At 51.4% G+C, this 27694-nt stretch overlaps 1 protein-coding gene across 1 annotated transcript in view; it reads right to left on the bottom strand.

Moving 5' to 3' along the window:
- Nucleotides 1-7668: 7668 nt before the first annotated feature.
- ELFN2 (extracellular leucine rich repeat and fibronectin type III domain containing 2) overlaps nt 7669-27694 on the bottom strand; it is a 76619-nt gene continuing 56593 nt past the window's right edge. Inside the window, exon 3 of the mRNA XM_019515257.1 lies at nt 7669-12313. Within this exon, the coding sequence (XP_019370802.1) occupies nt 9378-11783 (2406 nt within the window). The 5' untranslated portion in view covers nt 11784-12313 and the 3' untranslated portion in view covers nt 7669-9377. The remainder of the gene's footprint in view (nt 12314-27694) is intronic.

The raw sequence follows: 27694 nt of genomic DNA, 5'->3' as shown, positions 1-27694 counted from the left end.
TGATAGGGGTGCATGGTCAAAAAAGTTTGGAGACCACTGCTCTAGGTCAGGACAAGAAATTTCTCTTCCCATCACTTAAGTTTCAATTAAAAGCATGCAGTCCTCAATCCCCAGAGCCAAACAGTAGGGATAGTCAACAGCACAGACAAGTTCCCCTCTGACCCACCAACATCTTGGCCTACAGCTGGGAGTTCAGTTCACATGATGACTTGCATCCTTGGTTTCTTTCCTCAGTGGTCCTGGCCAGCTTTGTGCAAATTGTGGTTGGGGTTGTTTGTGGTAGAGATGCTTGCTTCTGAGGAATCAAAAAACGTTACCCTACCTTTCCTTGTAGGCCTCTGAATAGCTGGCTGGGGGCAGAAGCTGCCACCTTGCTGCTGAAGTGGGACAGATAAAGGCCATTCCTTGGAAGTCCAGTCAAGAAGAGTGTGGTCTTACAAGGAGTAGGTCTTATCTCTCAGGCTTCAGCCTTCTCAGAGAAACAATCACTCTCTCCAGATGTGATGCCTCCAGGAGAAAGCACAACTGTACACATGTGAAATGCCCACACATCCCACTGTTCTGTATTAGCACACTCCCCACTTGTAGTCTTCAGCCATTGCACTCTGATCAATGCAGGGCTGTGTTCCTGAGTCTACAGACAGCCTTAAGCACTAGCTTGTTGAGCTATGAGACCAGCCAATTGACCTCAATAGCAGGACTTCATGACAAAATGTCCAGACTGTTAATTATTTCCCTGCCACTCATTTTAACAGAGTGCTCAATAAATATCCTTACCTCCACAATCTCAAACTGCCCTCACTATCTCCCTAGGTGCCAAAGGCTGCAATCATTCTTCACCTAGTTGCAAATACCTCCAGCTCCCTGTGGGGCTTCCACCATATAACTACATATTATCCTTATGGCATAAAGGACACTGTGGACAGCAAAAACTACACCAAATTTAATAGCAAGATTAATAACCTGGGGAGCACGGTTCTGATGGGGCTATTAATGCTTCATGAAACCCTCCCTGGCTTCTAGGTTACCTGTCCCACAATCCCCCTTTCTTGCATCAGAATGAGGCACAATCTTGGCATTTTGCCCTAGAGTTCAAAACGTCTTTCTATGTTGTTTGCAGGGCTTCAGTGACAACCGGCTGTTCTGCTCTTTCATATCATGTTCTCCCCCCACCCCCACTACCAGTTTCTCCTCTGTTCAGTCATTCCCTAGCCTGTCCTTTGCATCCTTATTTGTATGGAATGAATTGACATCTCAGTGGCTGAATTCTCAACAAAGTAGCCAAAGAGGCGCCCTTTGGAGGCAGCCAGGGAGTCTTCCTAACACACAGGGATCCTGGAGTAGTGCGCAGCAGGTGTAGCGGGGTCTATACTATCCACAGCACCCCTTCCTCCCTCCTTGGTGAAGGTGTGCAAGGGAAGGAAGGGGGCAGATCAGTAGAAAAGAGCATATGACATTATCAGTGCAGTGACTGCCTGCAGAAAGTGTAACTGAGAGCATACCAAAGGCTGCTATAAATGATGCCAGGCACAACATCAGGCCTCCCCGCAAGCTGTCCCAGGACTTGTGGAACTGCAAGCTGGTTAGAGCCACTTCACACACACATGCACAAGCTGAACATTGCTTAGAGCCACTTCATACACATGCGCACACACACAAACTGAAAGTTGCTTAGAGCCACCTTTACACATACACACATGCACCCGAAAGCTGAAAGTTGCTCAGAGCTACTTTTACATACACACTCACACAAGCTGAAAGTTGCTTAGAGCCACTTTTGCACCCACACACACATAAACACTTACTTCCATAGGAGCACAGATGGTAAACTCAGCACATCTGAGGACTCAGTCCTTGGCCTCTGCTGATAAGATGGGAAGCAGAGGCAACTTAAAAAACTGCTGTTAGATGTGTGTGATCAAAGCCAGATGCACAAAAACAGAATGAAAAGCCTTGGGGAATGTATAGATCTTGGAGAAATTGAAAATGGAAACTGAGCAGAATGGGCCCTAAAGGCAAAATCAGAGAGAGGAAGATAGAGGGGTTGGGGGGCAGAGGCAGAGACAAGGCATGCAGGGAACCAGGGCAGGGGGTGGAATGGGTGTGGAGTGAATGGAGAAAGAGAGTAGGGGTGGGGGATTAGCTAAATGCAAGGAAACACGGTTCTCCATAGGAGCTGCTGGGCACCCAGCACGTCTGAGAATCCAGCCATTCATCTTGCTCTTCCCTCACCCTAGGCTCATGCCCTCCTCCCCACCATGGCCTGCTACAGTTTCTTTCCCCATTCCAGGACGGAAGCCCTTCCTTCCCCAGACCCATTTTGCCCACTGAGCTCTTTCTGACAGGACAGAGAGAGAGACAAGGGACAGACAGACTCAGACACGGCCTTTCTCATTTTGTTTCGTTTGTTTTGTTTTTTGTCATTTTTTTGTTTTAAATAAGAAATTTATTGCAAATATAGAAATTGATCTTCTCCATACAGGAATCTCCAAGTTGAGGAAAAACGATTTCGTGCCATTCAGTTTAAAACAGGAAAAAATAAAATCTAAAATAAAAACAGAATCAAAATAAAATCTGTCCATACACAACCAAGGGTCACAGGGGTCTTACGGAAGGAGGGACACCGAGCGGCCGGTGAGGACCCAATCCGGGCAGTTACCTCTGTGCCTGTGTTACATTCAAGGGATGAAGGAGCCCCCTGGCTCTCAGCTATCTCGCTACTCCCTGATGCTGTGCTTGTGGGCAGAGCTATTGGAGCCAGCCGATGCTGAGCCCAAAGTCTCCCAGAAAGCTTCCTCTGCTTCCCTAGGCAGAGGAAGAGTAGGGGTCATCTCAGAGCAAGGCCTGACAATGAGAGGGAGACAAAGGCCTGATGAAGAGATGCTACAACAAGGCAGACAAATGGAGGGGGCACATAGGAGTGCAGGGCAAAGGGAAAGTCCTCCTCTCTGGAGAACGGAGCAGGGAACAGGGCCAAGGGAAGTGGTATAGAGGTTGCCCACTCCCCAAAGAGGACAGAGGGTTACATTAACAGGGCAGGGTGCGATTACGATCTATATTCATAGACCCTGTGTAGGATTAAGGGGCCCAGGGGGAAAGAAACAGGGGCAGGCCCTCCCAGTGTGGGGCAAAGGAGGCCGAGGGGAGAGGTGCAGAATCAGAACTTCAAAGTGTTGGGCGCTGGGGGGAAAGGTGCAGACAGCCCCTCACAGTGTGCGGCAGTGCAGGCATAAGGAAGAGATACAGAGACAGCCCCTCCCAGTGTGGGGCAGAGGGAAAGGAACAGGCAGCCCCCCCACACCCACACCCCAGTGTGGGGCAGAGGCAGCAGAGGGTAGAGATACAGACATCCCCCCTCACAGTGCGCGGCAGAGGAGTTGGGCAGGAGGTACACACCACCTAATGCCACAAGAGACTCAAATGTAGCATGCACACTGCTTTCCCCTCCTTAGGTAAAACTCCAGAAGCCACCTGCATTAGGGAAGAATGGGGTGGGGGGACAGAACAGGCTCCTCCAGCCCCACAGATGACCCCTACCTCTACCCCACAGCACACAATGTATCCCACAGACAAGACAGGTGAAGAATATCCCAGCCACCACCACCACTGCTAGTTACTTATTTGCTGTGGTTCCTGGGATGCAATTACCCCTGTGCCTAGAAGGGCCCCTAGAGACCTATGCAGGGCCTGGTGTGCTAGGCTCTGGGTGGACACTCCCACTGGTTACAGGCACACACGGTGAATTCCCCAGGATGAGCCATTCAAGGTAGCTCCTTGTCTCAGGCTGAGGCAGTAGGGGCCACAATGAGCAGGTCCCAGCTGGGAGTCAGCTGCTCCATGAGGATCTTCCTGAGGGAGACTTTCACAGACAGTGACTTCCCGAGAGGGGAAGGACTGGAGGGCATGGTTTCCAGCCTTTGGTCCCTGCTGCATACACTTCTAGCCATAGTTGGTCCTTCCAATGATGAGCACAGTTGATTGTTCTACTTGGCCCACTGCTCTAAGCACCATGCTGCTGCTGCTGCTGACGCTGCCTGGACAATGGGGTTGTACCTGCAGAAATGGGCCATGGGCAACTGTGAGCCCCACCCAGCCTGCTTGCATTGGCTCCTGTCACCCTGCCCTTCTCTACATCACCTCCCCACCTCTCAGACACCCTACCTGCTCCTCCCCATTAGATCACTTTTCTCCTCTTCCTTCATAAGGCCACCCTCTTCTCCTCTCTTCATTCTTTCCATCCCATCCTTCCTCTGATCACTTTCTCCTTCCTCTCTGTCCCTAACCTCTACATTTCTTCTCCTTTCCATTAATCCATCCTTGCCTTCCTGAGACCTCCACTCCTTACTTCCCCCATGTCACCCTCATCCCGTTATTTCTCTCTTCCCCACTCTTCTGTCTCCTTCCACCCCCTCACACCTCTCTGTGACACCCTCCCTCTTCTCTCCTTCTGCTCTCCACCCCCACCCATGCTCTCCATTACCCCTTCCCCATGCAAGCTGCCTCCGAGAGTCTTCAGTGGGCCTGTGGGCTGATTAACATTGCAAACACACGGACATTGCCTCAGCCAGGATTTCTTGACATAAATTTTCATTTGTCATTCATGAATATTTCACACCTGCCTCAGGAGGAATTAGCCAACACAGGATGCAGCATAGCGGAGAACAAAGAAGGGGCAACACTGCAGCAAGTGCAGGAGCTGAACCTACGGTCTGCATCTCAAGGAATGGATATTCACTTATGACTCTTTTCGGTGCTCTGTACTCAGAGTCTGTTCCAGTTCAGGTTGCTCCCCTCCTTCCAAGCAGTTGGCCCAGAGTCCACTGTAGGTGACACAGGGATCCATTTCTGTGTCTTTAACTCCTCCCCAGAGGGTTGCCCCTGGATCCCATTCCAGGGGGCACAGGAATTCATCTCTGATCCTCCTCCTCCTTTCCAGTTAAGTGAACTAGATTCCTGTCCTTTGCAATGAACCCAGGACTCATGCCAGCACAGTAACAAAGCAAGAATGCAGCCCTAAGCTGTAGGTTTTGAGTCTGCCCAAAAGCAATTGTTTGTCCTGAGGGGTTTCATGGCCTGACAGTGAGAGGTCTTGGAAAAATAGAGCTGGAGATCCAGGCTGATCTCCTTAGCACACTTCTCCAGCACAGAGGCATTAGGAATTCTGCCATGTGCTGCACCATGGCCAGGTTACAGCCAACTACCTACAGAGAATGGAAAGTGCTTGATCCAAAGCCTGTTAAGTCAGTGAGAACTAATTAATTGACTCAGGATCAGGCCCTATGAAATCAGGTGTTCTCAAAGTGGTAGCCCTCCGCTGGCCCCAAACCAGGCTCTATCCCTCCACTGAAAGGCCTCTCTTGTGGGTTCAGGGCAAGCTTATGGACGAGAAGTTTGGAGCCCTCTCAGGGATACTTTGCTCATGCCTGTGGGCCATGGTGACATCATGGGGACAAAGGAGGTAGGGTTACAACTGCACAAGTGAACGGGGAGTGGGTCCATAACACTGACATACCCATAGACCTGGACATACCCATACCCACCCAGCCCCAACAGCAGCATATTTGGGGGGCTGTGGGGGGGTGGTTAAGAGCAGTGGGGGGCAGGGGTGATGGTTCTCTTGGGGTACCCGGGTTGGGTTCTCTTTGGAGTCCGCTCCCTCTGAAGTTTGCAAGAATCTCGCATCAAATCACAACAGGGGTTGGGGGAAGAGAGAGTAGGGAGAGTCAGGGGAGGTGGGGGTTAAATCTCGACAAACTGGCACATACACAACAGGTGTTTGCTCAGAAAAATACAGTAAAATCATCATGCAAATATAACGGTAAATCTGCTCATTTCAGACACGGCTCATGTGTACTTGGTTCAGTGTTGTCGCTTCCATCCTCAAACCCATGGCAGGGAGGGAGGAGGAGGAAGGCGAGACAGGCTGTTCCCCCTCCTGTTCCCCCCTCCCTCCCCTGCACCCTGTGGAACAGTCCATCTTATGCAAACTTTACCCAGGTGCTGGCCAAGGGTGACTGGGGGGATGGCGAGGGGCATGGGCTCCTCACCCCCCTCCCAAAGGCATCTTGGGAGCTTCCTCTTCCAAGGAACCAGCAATGCCCCACCCCATCACTCCCCTTTCTTTTTCCTCTGCTTCCTTTCCTCCCTGGGGAGTGTGGGGCAAAGCAGGGATGGACAAAGGGAGCTGAAGTCACTGCAGAGAGAATGCCCCCTCCCCACAGCTTCAAACCACTGGCCACATGGCACAGTCTTTGGGACCGAGTGGGCACTGGCAGGAAGCTCTGGAGAAGGAGGAGCAGGGTTGGAGATGTATATAGGACACCCTTCCCCTTTAGCCCCTGCTTCCCCTCCCTGCCCTCAGATGGTTGCCATGCTGGAAGCCAGCATGGGCCAGCTGCTTCCATGGCAGGCTCCCTGAAGTGTCCAGCTCCTCCTTCTCCCTCTTACATGTCAGCCTAGCCCTGCCTCTCAAGCTGCAATCTCCCTCAGTTGCTGGGCTCCCACTGTTGTTTTGACCCCACATTAACATGCCCCCTTCCCCTGGCTGCACCAGCTGAGAGGGGTGGGCTCAGTCCTGTTCTAATGTTTGGGATCACTGGCGGTATCATCCATGGAAACATGCTGACAAGCAGCAGGGCCCACCAGCACATTAGAGGAGCTAACATAGGCAGTCCAAAGGACTATACCCACCTCATCCCTTCCCCATGACCACCACAGAAATGACACCCCTGGGATACTTCCCCCAGGATCTCTATTGCAAACACGTTCCTGGGCCCTCTTCCCCACCCTGTGCCCAGGATCTCCATAGGAAATACACCTCTGGGATCTCTCCCCTAAGATCTCCATAGGAAATACAACCCTGGGACCCTTTCCTCAGGGTCTCCACTGAGAACACACTCCTGGGGCCCTTTCCCCAGGATCTCCATAGGAAATACAACCCTGGGAGCCTTCCCCTAGGATTTTCCATTGGAAACACGGTCCTGGGACCACCCCACCCAGGAACTGCATCAGGAACACACCCCTCAGATTCACCACAGCAGCCCCTAGGTGCTGCCAAACAAGAGCCAGTTTTTCATGAAGCAGCTCAGGCAGCTAAGACCCCAGACATCTGAAAGACACCTAGACCATTCCCGAACGGCTGCTGTGGGAAGCCCAGTGAATACTCTAGAGAGATATCCCATCAGGCCCTTGACCTTTCCCTTTATGTCTCCTGCCCTTCCCCCCACAGAGATGCACCAGCTGCCTCTGGACATCCCCAGAGCTCTAAGCAGCTTCTCAGAGACATCACCCGCCAGCCCTGGGGCAGTGGGAGAGGCACAGAGGTTGGTCATATAGCCACCTCTCCCTGACTATGCCTGGCAGTATGCAAAGGGACAGAGATCCCTCCCTGTGTCACTGCCACCTGAAAGGATTGTCAAGGAAGGTCATGGAGTGCCACTCTGAACAGCCCCCTCATAGCGGGCTGGCACCCCTGCACGCAAACAAGTGGAGTGGGTGGTAGCCAAGATTGTGCTTTGTTAGTTGTTCTGAGACGGGAAGGGGATGGGGACAGCAGGCTGCACTCTCAGCTTCCCCCCCACAGCACTAGGCAGGGAATGGAGCTCAGGTCCAATGCCCAGATAAAAGGGCGCTGGCAGCAGAGGCAGGTCTCTCAGGGGATCATTAGCAGGTGAGAAGGGTGCTCCAGTTCTTCTGATGGCCGGTACCAGGTAAGCGAGGCAAGAACAGCCCTCCCCTGACCTGCACCACCTCTGCGATAGGGCCCAGGAGGGGCAGGCTGAGGGCATCATTTCCTGAGCTGCACCCTCCTCTCCTTTGCCCAGAGCTGTCCTACTGCACTGTACCCTCTTGTCCCAGGCCATGCTCAACCATGTTCCCCCTCCTTAGGGTACTGTCCCTGTACCCTGCCCCCACTACCAGCTTTTCACCTACCAGCTTTTCTCTAACTTTGGGGCCTGCCTCTTATCTAGGAGAGTTGCCTGTGCCTCATTGGAGTGGGACCCACTCCCTGGAGGTCTCCTCCAGCCCTGGACTTTCTCAATGGACAGACTGAGTAGAGGGGCAATCAGGAACTGCCACATGAGTGTCTGTTTACATCCATTCTTTCTGCACCCCTCAGGGAAGGGGGACCCTGCTCTGGGAGAGCTGGGTGAGAGGGTGACAAAGGCAGTAATGTAACTGAGGGCAGTCACCAGGGCAGCAGCTCCTGGAGGGCACAAAAGCAGCCACTGCTGCAGTAGTTTCCTGCTGTTGTGATTCCTCCACTAAGTATCCTCTGCCCATACCCCCAGGGGTTGAAGCCCTTCCTTGAGCGCAGGCCAGAGTGGGAATGGAGGGGAAGTGGGGGCAGGGGAGGAGCAGAGCCTGGGAGTGGGAGGGAGACGTAAGCTGAGTGTATGTGTGGGGTGTGCAACGGGAAAGGGCACACTCCTGATCTCAAAGAGGTTGAGAATTCCTGTCTTCTCACCCATCTCTGCTGGCCCTGCCTTTAGCAATGCCAGAGGTCATGCTCCCGACCACGTACTGGAAGACTAACTGGAATGTACTGCTGGGGCTGGCCTTGGGGACCCCCCCTGCAGGGCTCAAGAGCCAGTGACCGCTCTTCCTACATGAATCAAAGGTAGGGGAAAGGAGTTCCCTGGACTATGTACCCCAAGGAAGATTAGAGGCTGATGCAGCCACCAGCCACAAAGCCTGACTCCAACCTAGGGAATCCCGACAGAGTGGTGGGGGGCAGAGGACATGGGAAGAGATCCTCCTCTTACACTCTGGTTTCTGTACAAACCCCACAAGACTGGGGCAGGTCTTCACAACGTCGCCCCTGTAAAAATAACAACTTAGCTTCCACTGACTTGGACTGCCATCCCGAGAGGGATGGGGACATCCCCAGTTTCCTCTTGATGGGAATGCCTGGGGCATGGGGGTAGGAATTGCCATTATCCCTTTTGGGGAGCAGTCAGGATTCCCGCCCTAAAACATAACTATTCTGGAACAAAGGAGCAATAGGAACAGAAAAGCAATGGTTAGTGTTTTAGTCTACACTTAGTTAGCAACCTCCCCTGCTCTCCTCACTGCTTATCCCTCCTGCCCCTCCATGTCCTGGACCTCAGCTAACCCCAACGCACGGCGACATTACCACAGTGTCAAAGCAGGCAGCTCCTCCCAACCACCTGCAGCAGTAACAATGGTCCCCGTAACACAGTAGAAACAATTCATTTCAGTTGGGGGTGGGGTTTGTTTGTTTTTTGTAAACTTTTAAGAAATGGTTTTCGGTTCATTTTTGTCAGGAGCATTTGTTGGTTCTTTGATTCACAGTCAAGTGGTTCTTTCTTGTGGTTGTTGGGGAGTCCTTTTTATTTTTCCTTGTAAAGACAGAGTCACAACTTCTGCTGAGCGGAGACGCCTTTCCAGTAATCCAGGATGTCGTGCAGATCCTCATCCTTGGCAAATTGGACTTTCTTCCGCAGGGCGTGGCCGGCCGCCATGTAAACTTCCTCCCGGTGGTGCTTCTTGTAAGGCCGGAAACGCTCCCAAATCTTGTGAGTGCTCTCTGATGAATACTCAGGGCTGGAGGAGTAGCCTGAGAAGTAGTGTCTGGGGGAGAGCTGGGAGTACGTGGAGTCCCGCTTGGAACGGGAGAGTGGCTTAAGGAAGGACACCCGCTGGCTCAGGGTGTCTGCGCTCTCCTCATAGTAGAGGGCTGGGAAGGAGTGCCGGTGTTCACTGCAGTGGTAAGAAGGTTTTACCTCTAAGTGGTGGATGGCACCAGGGGACACCAGGGGAAGACGATCCAGGGGGCTGTTGAGTGGGCTGCCTTTCTCAATGTATTTTGAGTCTGACTTGCTCAGCGGCGGGTGATCGGGCACATCCAGGCTGAAGACCTTGGCGCTCTTGATGGAGCCACTGGATGAGACGCTGCAGGTTTTCCTGGCCACTGCAGCATCTGCACTCAGCTGGCGCTGCAGGGGGTGGTGGGAGCTCTCCTTGTAGGGCGGTGAGAGGAAGCTGGGCCGCTCCAGCCCGCCGGAGGAGCTGGTGGGGATGGACTGACACTCAAACGCCATGTCTGAATCAACGCCACCCCCTCCTCCCAGGAAGGAAGCTGTGTCCAGCTTGAGGGCATCAATGCAGTTGTTGATGATTTGGTTGACCTTGTCCACTTCCTTGGCAATGGTAGAGATCTCAGCTGCTGAACCCTGGCCATTGTCGAGCTCCCGCAGGTCATCATCTCGCTGGGTTCTCTCCAGCCCATCCCCACCACCTGTTCGCACCTCAATGTAGTTGCCTTTGGTAGTGACCTTTGGGGTTTCCATCCCAGCATCCATTGACTTGGATGGGGGCATCTTCTCTCCAATCATGGAAGGGATGGAGGACATCCGTGAGATGGGAATGACTGGTGGCTCACCCAGCTTCTGTGAAGGGTGGACAATGGAGCTGGTGTCAATGTCTGAGCCATAACGCATCTCCAGAATGGTCTTCTTCACATTGAGGGACTTCTGCTTCTCCTCCTGCATCCTCCGCTTCCTCAGGCAGTAGTAGACCACTCCCAGGACAATGACCATCCCAAAGAGGCAGCCCAGGATGGTCATGATGTAGTGAGTGGTGGTAGAGGTATTGGGAATGGGATCCTCCCTCCCCTTGCTCCTGGTAGTAAAGGACACACAGGTGTGGTTGTAGCGCTTGGAGTTGCGGATGGAGGCCACGCAGAAAGTGTAGTCTGTGTGGGTCTTCAGATCTTTGAGGACGACATACTCCTTCTTGAATTTCAGGGTTCTGACATCGGCAACATAGCTGTTATTATATTGCGTCAGAACGTACAACTTGCTGTAGGGCGAGGGGATGGTCACCAACAAGGTGGCTGAGGTGATGGTCACATGGTGGACCTTGATGCTGGGATTGAAGGAGGAGTCCGTGGTAGAAGAAGCTGGGGGTTCCACTGACAGGAAGTCCCCATGGTTGAACCCTGAGGACTCATCCAGGTCTCTCTGGGAGTCAGGCGTGTAGGGGGTGGGGTTGACTCTTGAGAGGGAGGGGATTGTGCCGCCCCGGCACATGGACTGGAATATGGTGATGGCATTGCGGTTGTGGTGGGGTCGAGGCACCAGGAGTGGGTAACCAGCGAACTCTCGCGGGGTCTCGCATTGCAGTCGGTCATAGTTCTTTGTGACATTGTTGAAGACCACCAGCCAGTTGAGAAAGCTGTAGAGGCTGCAGTCACAGTTGAAGGGGTTGCCAGCCAGCTCACACACCATAAGGTTGCTCAGGCTGGTGAAGGTGTTCCCCTCCAGCCGGCTGAGCCGGTTAGAAGACAGGTCAATGCTGATCAGGCTGGGACACTCCGAGAAGGCAGTGGGAGTGACCAGCTCAATCAGGTTGTGCTGCACAAAGAGGAACTGAAGCCGAGCCATACCACGCAACATGCCCTCCGTCAGGTTGGTGAGCTTGTTGTAGCCCAGCTGCAGGACCTGCAGGTTGGACTGACCCATGAAGGCCCCGTCCTCAATGTAGGAGATCTCGTTCTTGGTCAGATTCAGGTCAGTCAGATTCCCAAAGCGGTTGAGGGAGGAGTACAGCACCACCTTGAGCTTGTTCTCATTCAGACGCAGGTCATGCACCGTGCTGTTGATGTGCTGGGGGATTGTCTCATAAGGGGGCTGGTTCTGGCTGCAGATGGCCAGCCACACATAACCCTTGTCCCCCTCGATCAGCCAGCAGTCACCATGCACCATGCCAGGGACAAACACACAGAGCAAGGCAGACGCCCACAATCCCAGGCACGGCATGGTTGGATGCAATGTCCACTACAGGCAAGAAGAAACCAAGATGCCAGAAAATAAAGTGAAGGGAGGAGAGGGCCTGAGTGCTCAGAGCTTAGCGATAGGAGGACACAGACACCCCAGTTCTATCTGGTGCTATCACCCACATTTTTGTTTCCCCCTGCGCCAACACAAGGCGTGGAGTGGGGACAGCAAAATCCACTTCTTCCTGCCTCCCCCAATCCACCAGAAAAGGTCCAAATGGGGAGGGAAAAAGATGTTGTGCTGTCTTTTCAAATAAAACAAAATTTAGCTGCCACCACCAAATCTTGATGGAAGGAATGACTCCTCCACGCCTTCCTCCCCCCAACACCGCAATGTGACTTGGAAGAACAAGGTAGAGCTGCCTCTCCTGCCGCTCACACCATCCATGCGCCTTGTCCTCTCCTGGGTCCCCTCTGAGATGCTTCAGAACTTCAGATCAAACACGTCGAAAAAAACAATACAGAGAGCGAGTGAGCCCAGGAAAGAGTGAGAGATCCATCTGTCATTGGAATCTGGAAAAGGAACACACAAGAGACAAGACGAAGTCTCAATTAGGGGGTCTTTGAAATATGAGAAAAGACAGCTAGGTTCCCTAGGTTTGCAGGGACATGGAGAAGTAGCACAGAGAGTGTTATGGGCTGGAAGGAAGGGGTGGAAAGGAGTGGAGAGGGAGGAGCAACATTGCCTGCTACATTGCTAAGCCTTTGCAAAGGGAACCCTTGCAACTCAGTCTTGTATCAGTCATAGCCAGGAGGGCACTTGGGCTCTGATATGTAACAGCATTATAAAAGGTGGGGGGGAGACCTGGGGAGACAGGTTGGGATGGAGCTGAGGGGGAGACTGGGAAAAAGTCAGGGGCAGGAGTGTAGTACAGTCAGCTGGAAACTCCAGAGCACAAATGAAACAAAAACCAAACAGAAAAATAATGGCAAAACCCACGGCAACATGAACCTGAGGATTTTCAGCTGCCCGTGTAAAGGCAGGCAATTGCACGGAGGCAGACAGACGCTGAGAACAAACAAAGGAGAGCCCCACCTCAATGCACTCGGGCTTTCTTTTTTTTAAAACTTGATGCAGAAAGATAAATAATTCATTGGTTGTGTAACCACTCCTGCTCTGAAAATGATTCCCACCTCGCGGCGCATGCCAGGGCAGTGCAGATGTGATACTGTGGGCTGGGGGAACCCAGCTCGGAGCAGCGCAGCTGGAATTGGGAAGGAGGCAGTCACAAGTGTCAGGTGCCCAGAGGAGAGCATAGGGAGTGTGTTCGCATGCTGAAGTGGGTAAGCAGGGTGTTGGTCAGGGTCCTCTGGCAAAACCTGGCTACCATGATAGGGCAGGCATGCACCAGAGTTTTGACATGGAAGCACATGCTGTGAGACCAGGAAGCCTCCTGCCCCAGGCTGGGGAAAGAGTCCATCCAGCTTGCACAAGGTGGCAATGAAAGTTCATCTGCTGCCTGGAGTGGCCAAGGCATCAAGACAAAGGGAGGGCACTTCTGCTGGCACCAAAGAGACATTTCCACCCTCCACATGCTTTTAGCCTCAGGGTCTCCACCGTATAACTGCTGCCTCCTAACCTACAGAGCAACACCCCCCCCCGCCCCCGACTGATGCCAGGGAACACTCTCCACCCAAAGCCCACTCTTCCTGGGGGCAGTTAACACACCCCACTCCTGAGAGGGAACCCTAGCTGGTGCCAAAGGGACATTTCCATTCTCTGCTCTCTGGCCCCTGGCTACCTATCTTCCAGTGAATCCTGAACTGCTACCTGGGGAGAAACGCCCTGCTGAAACGTCCCCATTCCCACTGCCCCCTCCCACACCAGGCTGTCAGGAAAGGCTTGACTTTGGAAAAGTGTCCCCGGCTGACGCTAAGGAGCCAGTTCCATTCTCCAACTGGAGAAGCGTGTGTTGGGGGGAGCTGTAAAACATTAAAGTAAAGGGTTACTTAGTTACTTTAGATTATGAATCCTGTCTCCCCCTCCTTTCATTTTTCAGAGATGCTCACTAAAGATATTGCTATACCTTTGCTGTTAAAGCCAAACCAATTTCTAATGCAGAGACCTGAAGGGCATAAATAATAATGAAGAAAGAGAGAAGGGGCGGGGGAAGAAAAAACTTGAGGAACAAGGCTTACGTCTGTGGAGAGATCTGAGCTGATTTGGGTTTGTGGAATTACTAAGACAGTTGGATTAAGGGATCAGAGATGGTGTTGGAGAGACACACTTAAATATTCAATAATCCCGAAAGGAAAGCCAAGATGGTGAATGGCAATGTTGAGCAGAGAGGAGCGCTGGATCCAGCTGAGAGGGGAGATGACCCTTTGCCCGTGACCCACTGGCTGAGGCCACCAGACTTGTTTCACCTGTTCCCGTCATGTGATGGTCTGGGGCTGCTGGCTGAGGCATGGGTTTGTGCTGGCTGGGGACAGTGCTGATTCAGGAGGCAGCAGTTTCCAAGGTCTATTGCTTCACTTCTTAATCTAATGATAAATAACTTCCTGACTCTGCACGCTCCCCTCTATTCAGAGAAGGCAGCTCTGCTGGCCCTTGGTGTGTCACAGATGATTTGTGCCTGTCCTTTCCCAGATCTCCTATTGGAGCTGGCCCTCTCAGCCCCTTACTCAGGGTATCTCCCTACAAGGGCATGGCTGTGCCACTTCTGCTTTCCTCCACCCCTTCTCGCCAGGCCATTTCTCTCCCTTCACATGTTTTTCCAACCATCCATGATGTACCCTTGGACCTTGGCCCTGCCTCTTCCAGCCAACCAGCTTTGTGAGCATCAGGGAACTGCAGTAGCAAACACATCATTTACGTAGCACTAGCAGAGCAACACATCCTTCCCTCTTACCTGCAGACCCTTCCTGGGATCCCTGTACCCTTGGAATGGAGGCTAGAGGCAGCCCCGGGGAGGAGTGGAAAAATTCACACTGGATTTCTCTAGCAGAAGCCCCTATGTTTTGTTACTGTTTGGTTTGGCAGCTCCCCCTTCCCAGTCGCCCCCTGTGCCATCCCCTCCTCAACCTCATGATAAACTCTCCCCTGACCCCGCAGAGTCCTGGTGCATGGCTCCCGGCTTTGTCCTACCGAATTCCTTGCTGTCGACCACAGCAGAGCAAACTCCAAACACCGGGCTGGAAGCATCAGGCCCTGCTCTAGGGTGGGAGGCAGTGCCAAGGACAGCCCAGAGTTCCCCACTCACAGGTCCAGCTGTGCCATCGGGGCTCCAGCTGGGCAGCACCTGCCCACGCAGGCAGTTCCCTTAGGTCAGCACCTGGAGGGATTGATCAGCAGCAGGACCGGCCAATCGGGCCTGAAGGGAGCAGGACTACTGGTGTGGGGAAGGGACCATGAGATGGAGTTGCCTATGGGGGGGGGGGCAGGGAAGACTAGCCACTGTGTGTGATCCCCGTGTCCTCCCCTCAGTCACACAGGCTCCCTGTGCAGCCCCACAATGCATGGGTGGGGACAGCAAGCTAAGTGTTGTGGGGTGGGGAGAGAAGCACAAGCAGGGAGGCAGCTGTCTTCCCCCACCCCACACCTCCAGTCTGTGCTTTGGCTCATTCACAGACAGAGGTTTCCAGGCCAGCAAAACAGCCAGTCAGCACATTCCCAGAGCAAGAATCACCACAGCCCCCTCCATATCCCTGGGGTGACTGTCCCAGGATCAAAGCTTTCCCTGCATTGTGGAGGCCTGTGGGAGCCTCCCAAGACCCTTTTCCTGCCTCCCAGCTGAGGCATCAGCCCTCACAAAGGTGTGGGATGGAGGGAGAGTGGGGGGACCCGTATCATCCCCTCCCCCAGCTGCCGCAACCGAACCCGAGGATAAATCAGCCAGGAGATGAGTCCAACAAGGCGAGGAAACAGCACAGTGTCCTCGTTGTTGGCCAGGAAGGTGCTGACACCACACTTGGCCACGCTCCTTTCCCTCACTCCTCAGAAGACACAGCAAGGCAAGGTTGGAGAAGCAGGATGGGAGGTGTGGGGGGAAAATGAACACAGCCTCTCCTGCCTAGGGGTAGGGAAAGAGGAAAGGCAGGGGAAATACAGGTAAGAAGGGGTGGGGGGCCTCTGGGAGTTTCATTTGGAGGGAACAGAGAATGAGGGGACCCCCCTCCAGAGCAGGGATTTGAGGCAGGGGGTTGGTTCCCTCCTAGGAGTCTGTTATTTCACTGCAAGCATCAAGGATGAGAGGCCAAAGATGTCTGGCTTTACACCAGTTGTGTATTCTCCATGTTCTGGGCCTGGCTTTAAGCCTCCATGGTCTTTAACTCAACCAAGAGCAGCCTCGGGGCTGCTATAAGTCACACTTAGCTTTCAACTGTCTCCATGGGCATATAGCAGCAACAAAGAACCAGAGGGCAGGTGGTAGCACTCTGCCATGTCCTGGCCTGCCCCCACAGTGGGCTGTGAGAGGATGCCAGAGCCATTTCCCCCATTGTATGCTCTTCAGGGAATGCCCCTGAGCATGAGGCATGAAAGACAGCCCTGAAGGGGCTGGAAGACAGCAGAAGGCCAGTGAATCAGATCTGTCTCAGGGATCAGGACACCTGCATGACAGTCTCAGGAGGCATCAGGGAGCAGGGTTCAATGCATCAAGGTGCTTCAAGGTGTAAAGCAAAGGCTTGGCGAGTTGGTAGGTGAGCAAGTTGCTACTGAGCATCACAGGAGCTCAGGCCTGTGTTGCTGGCATCCTGTTCTCCATCCTCCCCCCTCCCCAGCCCCATGAGCCTAGTGCTTTAGACAGCAGCCACTTAATCTCTCAGCACCTAAATGGTGCTAAGAGCCTTCGCATTAGAAATTTATAATTTAAAAACCTGAAGGACGTTCCTTGCTCCTGTGGGGAAACTCAGAGGTGAGGCCAAGTCTCCTTCTCTCCCTTCCTCCCTGCCAGCTCTGTCCAGACGACTGCTTGGTGCTAGACACTTGCCTGCCCTGGGCTGGCCACTGGGCACAAACACACCAGCTTCTGTACACAAAAGGTTGGCATGGCTTCCAGCTTATGCCACTTCTCTGCTCTCCCCAGGCCTGGGGTGACACTTCCATCCCTCAATAGTTCAGTGTCCCACCAGGATTTGTTCAGCCTCTTCCCATGCTTGTGATTTGAGTTCCAAGTACTGTAAATCAGCACTGTACCCATGTGCAGGCAAAGAATGATGCTGCCATAATCCCTTCAGGATCCCTTGCCCATGACCCACTGGCTGAAGCCACCAGACTTGTTTCACCTGTTCCTGTAGCAACACCTTCACAGTCAGCACTCCTGCTCTGTTCCCTACAGTGACACCCCCACAGTTAGTGTGCCCACCTCACCCCCTACAGTGACTCCCCTGCAGCTACTGCTCCCTCCCCTGTCCTCCGGCAACACCCCCACGGTCAACACACACACACATACACTGCTGTGCTGGCATATACACAGCTGACTGAAAGCACTGCTGGCCTCTTCCCCAGGGTACCACAGGCTGCCAGAGAGCTGCTGCTGTCTAACCCCCAGCTCACCCAGACAGGACACTGCTATGAGGACATCCACAGTGCAGGGTGCCCAGCTGGTACCGGCTGGGTGACTGAGCTGGGGGAGTTCCTTTGAGGGCGCAGTTGCAATGAGGCTGAGCTGTCCCAATGGCATGGGGTAAAGCTGGCACTGCAAGTAAGCTGGAACCTGTGGCTATACACTCAGGGGGGCATCGTTTCGTGGGAGAAGAGAACAGAATGGGCCCTGCCAGAAGGAAGCCCCTTGACCTTCAATCCAGTCAATGTGGCAGGGCTATGCAGAAGCTCAAATTGTAGAGGTCTTGAAAGGGCAAAGGGAAGATATTCTTGCTTGGAAGCTCACGCTATAGCAGTCTTGTCACTGGTGTTGAAAACAATGCTGGATAAGGAATTTCACAATGCAGGAGTCCAAGATGATGCTAAAGTGGCGCTCTTAAGGGGCACCCTCCTAGTGTTGAGGTCTCAGATGCCATAAGCAGGGCACTGGTACCAGGAAAGCCCCACAACTTAAGTATCAGCTGGCATTTCTGCGAGCAATCTTGCAGCACCAGAATTCTAGCTAGCACTGATGTGGTATTGCTGTGAGAAAGCTCACCATGCCTGAATTCCAGGTGGCAGTGACAAGGCACCACTGTGAAGAAGTTCATAGTGGCTGAATGCACTCACACAGCCCTGCCCTGGGAAAGTTCACAGCATCCAAGTCTTGGCTAACCCTGAGAGGGTACTGCTTCATGGAAACCCAGTGCCTGAATTAGCTGGAAGTATAGAGATGGGCACTGCTATAAGAAAGCTATGACATAAGGGGTTCCCACAGCTTATATAGAAAAGGCCTGAGCTCAGGGGTCAAACTCAGCCCCACTCTTATTCACATGCACCCCCTTGGCTTGAAGTAAGACCTCCTCGGATGGTAAGCACAGGAAGACCGGACAAATCACACCTCATCAGGCAAAAGATAACTCTATGTGAAGGTAAAGCACAACGCAAATAAGCCCCCTGCCACAGCAGCGTCTTCTAATTTGTTGGCTGGGATGAAAGAGAGCAGGGATGCTCCAGAGAGATAACCATAGCGGCTTGGGAGCACAGCACTGAGTGCAGAGCTTTAGAAGGGTGAATCAAGTGATCAGCGCAGAAAGAAAGGTCTTTCACGTGCCAGCCATTCTGCCGGCAGGCCTGCGAGAGCCACCTTTGTTTCGCACAGTGAAACAGTGACTTTTAATATTAATATCATTATGAAAGATTAAGGGGGATTTGCATTGACGGGGCTCCACCCGGAGCGCCCGCGGCAGCTGCCAGCAGGGAGTGGGGAAGGCAGGCATGAGGAGAGGAGGGATCGGGAGACAGGAGATTACAGGTTCCATAAAAACAGTTATCAGCAATAAAGCTGTGTGCGTCACTCTCCCTCCAAATGGGAGGGAGCGCTTGGCATGCAGCTCTCTCCTCTGTGCCATCCCGCCAGCTCAGGCAGCAGGAGGCAGCGTAGCTGGCTTTAAGGGAGTTGCCAGAGGGAAGGGGAGGGAATGCTAGCTGTGGGGGTGTCACTGTAGGGAGTGTTGCAGGAGCACTGACTGTGAGGGTGTCACTGCAGGGAACAGGGTGGGAGTGTTGGCTGTGGGGGTGTTGCTGAAGGAAAGGGAGGGAGCACTAGCTGCAAGGGAACCACTGTAGGGAGCTGGGGATAGGGAAGGGGGTGGGAGTGTTGACTGTGGGGGTGTTGCTGGAGGAAAGGGAGGGAGCACCAGCTGCAAGGGAACCACTGTAGGGAGCTGGGGATAGGGAAGGGGGTGGGAGTGTTGACTGTGGGGGTGTTGCTGGAGGAAAGGGAGGGAGCACCAGCTGCAAGGGAACCACTGTAGGGAGCTGGGGATAGGGAAGGGGGTGGGAGTGTTGACTGTGGGGGTGTTGCTGGAGAAAAGGAGAGGGAGCACTAGCTGCAGGGGAGCCACTGTAGGGAGTGAGGTGGGCATGCTAACTGTGGGGGTGTTGCTGTAGGGAATGGGGCAGGAGCACTGGCTGTAAAGCTGTCACTATATGGAAGGGAATGGGAGTGCTGGCTGGAGGGTGTACCTGTATAGGAAACCAGGTGGGAGTGCTGGCTGTCGGGGGAGGAAGAGCCTGTGAAGTGTGCACAGCTGGAGTCCTGTGGCTGTTGCTAGGTGAGTTGAAGCACAGCATGGTCAGGCCCCTGCCTGTCAGGACCAAAACTGGGTGTTCCCTGCTACACTCATTTACCAGCAGCAGCCATCCCTGCTCTCCTGTTTCACTCTTTGTAAGGCTGTCATCTTTTCATATACTGACCCTTCCTGAGCCAGCCAGAAGGACCAGGAAACAGCATATACCCAAGACACATGGGACAGCACTTTGAGCAAACCCAAGATCCTTTCAGGTTGGTGGATTACAAACCAGGAAATTAAGCATGCCCCAAATGCTGCCAATGCCAGCGTGATGCTGACTTGGCCCAGAATGCAGACTCAGCAGTTCCTTCATTACCGCACTCTGACCTGCCATGAGGGAGAAGCTAAGGCAGCAAACATGCTCTAAGCAAGGTCCCAACTCTAAGCTGGTTGGGGTAGTCCCTCTAGTACAGGGGCGGGCAATTATTTTGAGTGGAGGTCCGCATACTAAGTTTTGACAAGCCATCGAGGGCCACATGACAGGCAGTCGGGGCAGATAAATATTAATTTTCTAAATTTTTTATGGGCCCCGTGGGCCAGATAGAATGGGCTGGCAAGCCGCATCTGGCCCGCGGGCCACATTTTGTCCACCTCTGCTCTAGTAGCACAGTGCCAACTAGTGTCATGCCAGGTATAGCCCCTACCAGCACAGTGCCACCCATGTACCATGCTGGGCACAGGCCCAGCAGCACAGATATCATCCCTTCATTCCTCGTTCTCTTCAGTCAGTGGCAGCAAAGCCATTGCTAGATACCCCCACTTGTATTTGGATGCCCTTTGTTGCTCTCATGGAGAGGGAAACCCCCAAAAGACTTACTCCCAATTAAAAGGGAACAGCTGCACTATCACCAGTCTCACCTGCTACTCCTTCCAGTGCAGCATGTCAACTCCAGAACCCATTCATCACTCCCACTAACTACAGGGTTGGCTGCTGAGGGGAGATGTGATCCCCCAAAAGTTTGTACTACACAAACTGCCCCTCCCTCCCACCTCAGCTGTGAGACTCCTCACTCAAATGGCCTCCCCTACCTCCTTTTGTAACCCGACTGACTAGGATGGAACCCATGATTTCCCATCCTAAAGCACAGACCAATAGAAGAATTAGGTGCAAGACACAGGAGGTGATAGTGCCAGTCTACTTGGCACCGGTCAGGCCTCATTTCCTAGAGTACTGTGTGCAGTTCTGGGCTCCACATTTTTAAAAGGACATGGAGAAGTTAGAGAGGCATCAGGGGCAGGCAACAAAGATGATCAAGGGCTTGGAAGGCAAGTCATATGAAGAGAGCCTGAAAGAGCTAGGCATGTTCAGCTTGCAGAAAAGGCACTTAAGAGGGGACATGATATCAGTCTTCAAATACTTGCAGGGCTGCCATAAAGAAGAGGGAAAGCACCTTTTCCCTCTTGCTACAGAGAGGAGGACATGGACCAGTGGCTGGAAGCTGCAGCAAAGTTGAAGGAAAAACTTCTTCATTGTTAGAACAATGAGACATTGGAACAGACTGCCTAGATAAGTTGTGGACTCTACTACTGGAGGTGTTCAAGAAGAGGCTGGACAGCCAGTGGTCAGGGATGACTAGGCATAGGTATGCCTATGTTCTACTCTGGGTATTTCCCATGCTTCTGGGCTTTGCTGGTTATCCCCACCCCCTCTTTTCTGTTACATGTGTCAAGTTGTTTTTAAGCCTCCGCACAGGCATTGGGTGCTAGCGGCATCCAAGGCTGGGGACTGTGACTGGGCTGTGCAAATGCTCTTGCTGAGACCAAAGCCAGAGGTTCCTGGTTAGAGGGTCTTGCCCCCCTGCTCATGGTCAGGCTGATAACTGTATCTGGGGTCAAGAAAGAATTTTAACCTATGATCAGACTGGTATGGACTGCAGGTTTTTTGCCTTCCTCTGTAGCAGGGACTGTGGCCCTCTACCCGGGACCTCTTAAGCATATATTGACGACATTTTTATAGAAGCAGGACATTAGCTGCCATGACTTCCCTGCTTTACCTGTGGCAGGTTAGGGTGTTAGGTCTATGTTGTGCCAGGGTTGACAGCAGTCTTATGTAGAGTTTAGATTATGATTTGTATGGCATGGTTTGGAGAGGGATGATCCTGCCTCAGGCAGGGGGTTGAACTAGATGACCTCTGGAGTTCCCTTCCAGCCCTACTTCTCTATGACTCTATGATGTCTTGAGCTGACAGCTGGCTCGAATCAACATCAGGGAATCCCCTGATGATCCCAGGATTATTGGGCTCAATTTACAGGGGATAGCCACCATTTCTTTTAACCTAGGCCAAGGCTGTCCAACTGGTAGACCACAGGCCACAAGATATACAGCCAGCCCTTAGGCTCTCACCACTCTCACAGCTTCCCCCATCTCTCCAGCTACAATAGGAGCTGGAGTGTCAAGGTCCCCCCACATACACTCCTCCAGCTGCTGCCTCCTGAATTTGCCCTATGGGGTGGGGCAGTACAGGGAGCTGAGGGTGAGTTCAGGGTTGTGCCAGGAGACAGGACTGGGGTTGTATGTGTGCAGTGGAGGAGGGGAGAGGTTGTACCATGTGCTGGGGAGAATCTGTGCCTGGTGAGGAGCACACAGCATGCAGGCCCCACTGGTACAGCTCCTAGGCTATGTGGCCCCTAGGGGTATAGAAGTTGGACAGCCCTGACCTAGGCCACTCCTGAAGGAAAAGCTGTAATCTTTCTCTCTTCCCCTTCCATCCTCAACACCTGGGCAGCAGCAGCAGCAGCGGCAGCAAGGCACAACTTCAGAGGAGTCCCCTACCCACCCACACTGAATGAGCTCACACCTGACATGCGTTTTGACACAGCACTGCCTCCCTCTCTCCCCACCACAACCTCGCCTTACTTTAGAGCCTGTTTTTTTTTTCTTCCATTGCCAAAACACAATGACTGTTATAATTAACAGATTATCTCAGCGCGACAGCTGCAGTCCTTTGAAAATTAGGTTGAATAACAGGATCCTGGCGTATGGTAATTTCTTTTCATCTCTAGAATATTTCTCTCTCTCTCTCTCCCTCTCTTTGCCTCATTATTTTTTTTTCTTCCTTCTCTCACCCTTTTTCTCATTCCTGTTATTTCTTTGGGGTTAGACAGGCTTCGTGGGCACTTTGCCTTTGTCAGCTTTTTTCATTCTTCCTTTTTTCTTTTACTATCTTCCTTCCACAGGAGACAGTCATTATGCACAGGAATGTAAACATGGCTGAAACACATGCACCAGCAGTGGCCTGATCCCATGGTGATGGGCACACAAGAAAGCCTGCATACCTGGGAAAAGCACCTGATGCAATTGCCCTTGCTCAGTATATAGATCTGGAAAGAATGACTTGCGCAGCTGAATCCTGCTGTCGCCAAGAGATGTGAAAGTGTTTGCTTCACTGATTGACCTGTGCTTACCCCATTCCAGTTGCACCTCCCACCCACTGACTCAGCAGCTGCCCCTGACTCACACTACCCCTAGCTGAATGGATACTAGCACCAACACATTCTATACCTTCCTCTCACTCACTCAGTAGCTCTGCCACTTAACACCCACCTCAACCATTATCCACCTACATCTATCTTTCTATCAACTAAATCAACTAGAGCTGGCCAAAAAGCACAGCTTCCACTTTGTAGGAAATTTCATTTATTTTGTTTGAAATTTAGGTTCATTCTGACTTGGACTGAAACCAAAAGTTGGTTAAATTGCCCTTGAGCTAGAAGCTTACCAACCCTGTAGCTGCTCGCTGAAACTGACACTGTAGTGTTGATCTTAGCAGGCAGGGTCCTTACCTGGGGAAATCTGCTGTGGGGTAGTGAATCTACAGGTCTGAGCCTCCCCAGTTCTGGGGCAGTCTCACCAAAATCCAGGCAGGGTTCTGCCAGGACCTGCCCTGGGTTCAGGACCAGCTCATTGAAATGGAGATGATTTGAACAAAATGTTTTAAGATTAAAAAAATCAGGAGGTTCACTGGAAAATGTCTGACCAGCTCTAAGATCCCCTCACTCTATACTCAATCCCCTCTATACCCACACAAAATCCCTCACTATGCTGCTCCTTAATTTATGGCAGCAACTTCAAACATATTGCCTTCAGGGCTCCCAGAAAAGCCAGGAATTCAGGGGTGGGGTGAGTGTGGATGGGGTCTGCTGAATTCCAGGGTATGGAACACTGCTGGGGTCATGTTTCAGCAGCAGAGCCAACAGCAGCTATGTTAACCCCCACTCACTCCACATCCACTCACCCTCCTACCAGAGGTGGGTCCAGATTCTGCCCATAAGGAAACCCATCATCTGGATCCAGTCCAGAAGGCCAAATGAGTTTGATAACCTATCAAAAATGAGCTTCATAAACTAAGCAACACCTCTGTCCAACTTGGCACCACCACAACTCAGCCACTGCTTCACCTCTACTCTGCACAGCCCCAACTCACTCCACTCCACTCCACTCCTGCACAAGTCCCACTCTGTCACTCCACTCCATCTCTACTCAACACAACCCCATCTTAGCTTATTCACTCAATTGCATCCCTACTCAACACAGCCCCAAGTCACATATTCATTCCTTTCTACCTTCACTCAATACAGGATTGTATCACTCACACCACTACACCCTTAGACAATACAGCCTCAACTCGTTCCTCCACTCTACTCCATTCCACTCAACCTCTATTCAACACTGCCTCAATGTGCATATCTTACACTCCTGACCAGCTCACACAGCCCCAGATCATTCATCCACTCCTCTCCTCTAGTGAACACAGCTCCAACTCATTCTTAGACAACCTCTTCTAAGAAGAAATTGTTTTCACACATTCTCCCCATCATGATATCAAATTTAAGTAGCCTTTCAACAAGCTATCAGTTATATTTACTAATTCTGAGATAATGATCCACCTCACTCTATATGTTTATCTCCTATATATATATTTTACATAGATAATATATATCTATTCTCTACACTATATTACCATATTTACTCAAGTATAAGATGAGGAGGTCTTTCGCCAATCGCATGGTGGGGAAAAGCCCCTTGTCTTACATTAGTATACAAAAGACATCTCACTAAGTACACTGTCTATCATTAAAAAGCTGCCAAAAGCAGCACATGCTCAGTGATGGAAGCCAACTATGAAGCTGATTAAATGTAGCCAACACTGAGCATGACTATAACACATATGGCCCATATGGGGCAAACATACTGATGGGAACCTACCACAATTTTTTTTTTTAATTTCGGGTCTCAGGCCAAATTCATCAAATCAGTTACGAATTCTATCAACTGAGCAGAGCTTAATCATTCAAATCTGTGTAGTGCTATCACTGGCAAGTATCGTACCTCCCAACTCTTCAGTCTGGGGCTTCAGATACTCCCAAATCCATGACAGGCATCCTACATGCAAGCCCCAAGCCCAGAAACCTTGGAGTTCAAATGCTCCCTAGTCTCACTTGCCCCTGGCCAATGGGCCATAGAAGCAAGCTAATGGGAAAACCTGGGAACAATCCCCCCCCCATCACCATAAATTGTCTAGCCAAAATCCTTCCACTGGAAGGCTACAGCAGACTCTCACAGAGGGGGCGCAGCCTGTATGTAATGGACAGATCTCCTCCCTCAACTACACCAAGCCATTCAAGGCCAGGAAGAAGAGCATCTCTCCTGCCAAGCAAGTAAAACCACCTGGGCTGAAAATGACCTTGTGGTATCTCCTAGCACAGCAGGCAGCCTGACCCTTGCAAGAGTTGACAAATGCTTCCAAATGCAAGGATCTCAGCTACAGAATTTATGGTGATGGGGGATTACTCTCAGGCTTTCCCTCTAGCTTGCTCCTTCAGCATTTTGGCTAGGGGCAAACAAGACTAGGGGGCATCTGAACGCCAAGGCCTCCAGGCTTGGGGCTTGCAGGTAGGAAGCCTCCCATGGATTTGGGAATATCTGAAGCCTCAGACTAAAGTCTGAGAAGTAGGGCACATGCTGGCGGTAGCACCACACCAACTTGAACAATTGAGCTCACCCAGTTGCAATTTGGAACTTAATTCAAAACTGATCTGTCCTTGGAAACAAATTTTTTTTTTAAAGTTGGTACTCTCTATAACTAGGTACAAAAATGTATGTAAAAGTATGTTTATGGAGTACCCATACTAAACCTTGCAGCAGTTTCAGAAGAGGTAAACTGCATCAATTCCATGTGTGTGATTGACCACAAGATGAACATGAGCCTTCAGTATGATGCTGCAGCTAGTAAAGCAAGCAAAACGCTGACTTGCATCCATAGATGCTTCTCAAGCAAATCCTGGGACATCATTCTCCTGTTGTACTCAGCCTTGGTGAGGCCACAGATGGAGTACTGTGTCCAGTTTTGGGCTCCACAATTCAAAAAGGATGTGGAAAAGCTTGAGAGGGTGCAGAGGAGAGCCATGCACATGATCAGAGGTCAGGAAAACAGACCTTATGATGAGAGGCTGAGAGCCATGGGGCAGTTTGAGCATGCACTTTGAACGCCTTCAAGACACATTTGGATGCTTGTCTTGCTGGGATCCTATGATCCCTGCTGACTTCCTGCCCCTGGGGCAGGGGGCTGGACTCAATGATCCTCCAGGGTCCCTTCCAGCCCAAATGTCTATGAAATCTATGAAATTCTGGATTAATTAAGTCTATGGGTACCTATAATAATTTCCTTATATACAAATTACTATGGGTATGTTTTTTTTTCAGATCAGTGTTTTCAAATTGTCCCTCACTTCCATGTACTCAGGGAGAGCAGGGTCTGACAGTGAGGCAGAGGAAGGGACTGCAGGAGGATGATGGGGGGGGCACAGAGCTAGAGGGCTACCTGACACCCCTTCCCCCCCTAAGATTTATTTTCCCTGATATAGCAGTATAAGGGGGACAAATTCATAGATTCATAGATTCATAGATTAAGGGTCGGAAGGGACCTAGTAGATCTTCTAGCCCGACCCCCCGCCAGCGCGGGAGAACAACAAAAAACCCCAAAAAGAGAAACGGGACTCAAATGAGTCCAGCCAGGTAGGCATTCAGCCTCTTCTTAAAGACCCCCAGGGTAGGGGCCAGCACCACTTCCCTTGGAAGTTGGTTCCAGCTCCTAGCCACCCTAACCGTGAAGTAGTTTTTGCGGATGTCCAATCTATACCTCCTCTCCATCAACTTGTGCCCATTACTCCTTGTTATGCCAGCGGGCGCTAGGGGAAACAGCGTCTCCCCCAAACCCTTCTGGTCCCCCCTAGTGAGTCTATAGACAGTCACCAGGTCCCCCCTCAGCCTTCTCTTGTGGAGGCTGAATAGGTTCAGGTCCCGCAGTCTCTCACTGTAGGGTCTGCCCTGTTGTCCCCTGATCATGCGGGTGGCCCTCCTCTGGACCCTCTCCGTATTGTCCACATCCCTCTTGAAATGGGGCGCACAGAACTGGACACAATACTCCAGCTGTGCCCTGACCAGTGTCGCGTAGAGGGGAAGGATCACCTCCTTGGCTCTACTCGAGATTCAAGACAAACCTCCAAAAATTAGATACCATGTTTGGAAAATTATAACAAATGTACACATTTTCCATATGTAGAATCTAAATACTGGGGGGTCGTCTTATGTTCAAGTAAACATGGTACTTCTTTTTTAATTTTTTGTCACCCATTTCCTACATTCTTCCCCAACTTTCAGACCCATTCTTGTACATGTTAATGCCATATATTGCATAGTTCCTCATTCATTCAGTGTTACTTAGCCAAATGCTCCCTTTATTTGTTAATCTTCCTCCTCTTTAGCAATACCCCCATCTTCGTGCTTATATAGTCCTACTTACTTACCCAATAATAGTATTTCCCAACCAATGACTCACACCTCCCCTTTGCTGACATTTAGAATTCTCTTCATTCTTTGAAACACATGTTTATTCATTTCCTCTATCTGCAATAATATCTGTCTAACTCACTGCACTATATTTCCTTCAACAGCCATTCAAATATAGATGATCCATGTAAACTAAATCAAGAATAAAATAAGACAATAATAATAGTAATAGTGGTTTATATATTAATACATTCCTTTTTAGAGATATGGGTCAATCTCAAAACAATTTATCCAGGCTGCCAAAAATTCAAGGGATTTGGATAAAAGCAGCTCCCAAATGTAGCGCTGGCTTACATCACTGCTCTGACCTTCCTCAACTCTGTATTCCTTTTTATCTAATTTTATGTATTCCTTACTGTATATATTATAAATAGTAGTGACCAGAA

This window comes from Gavialis gangeticus, unplaced genomic scaffold (assembly GCF_001723915.1).
Source record: "Gavialis gangeticus isolate Ggan-Ray unplaced genomic scaffold, GavGan_comp1, whole genome shotgun sequence".
NCBI lineage: Eukaryota > Metazoa > Chordata > Crocodylia > Gavialidae > Gavialis > Gavialis gangeticus.
The sequence above is the reverse complement of the archived record's forward strand: the minus strand, read 5'-3'. Positions and strand labels throughout refer to the sequence as shown.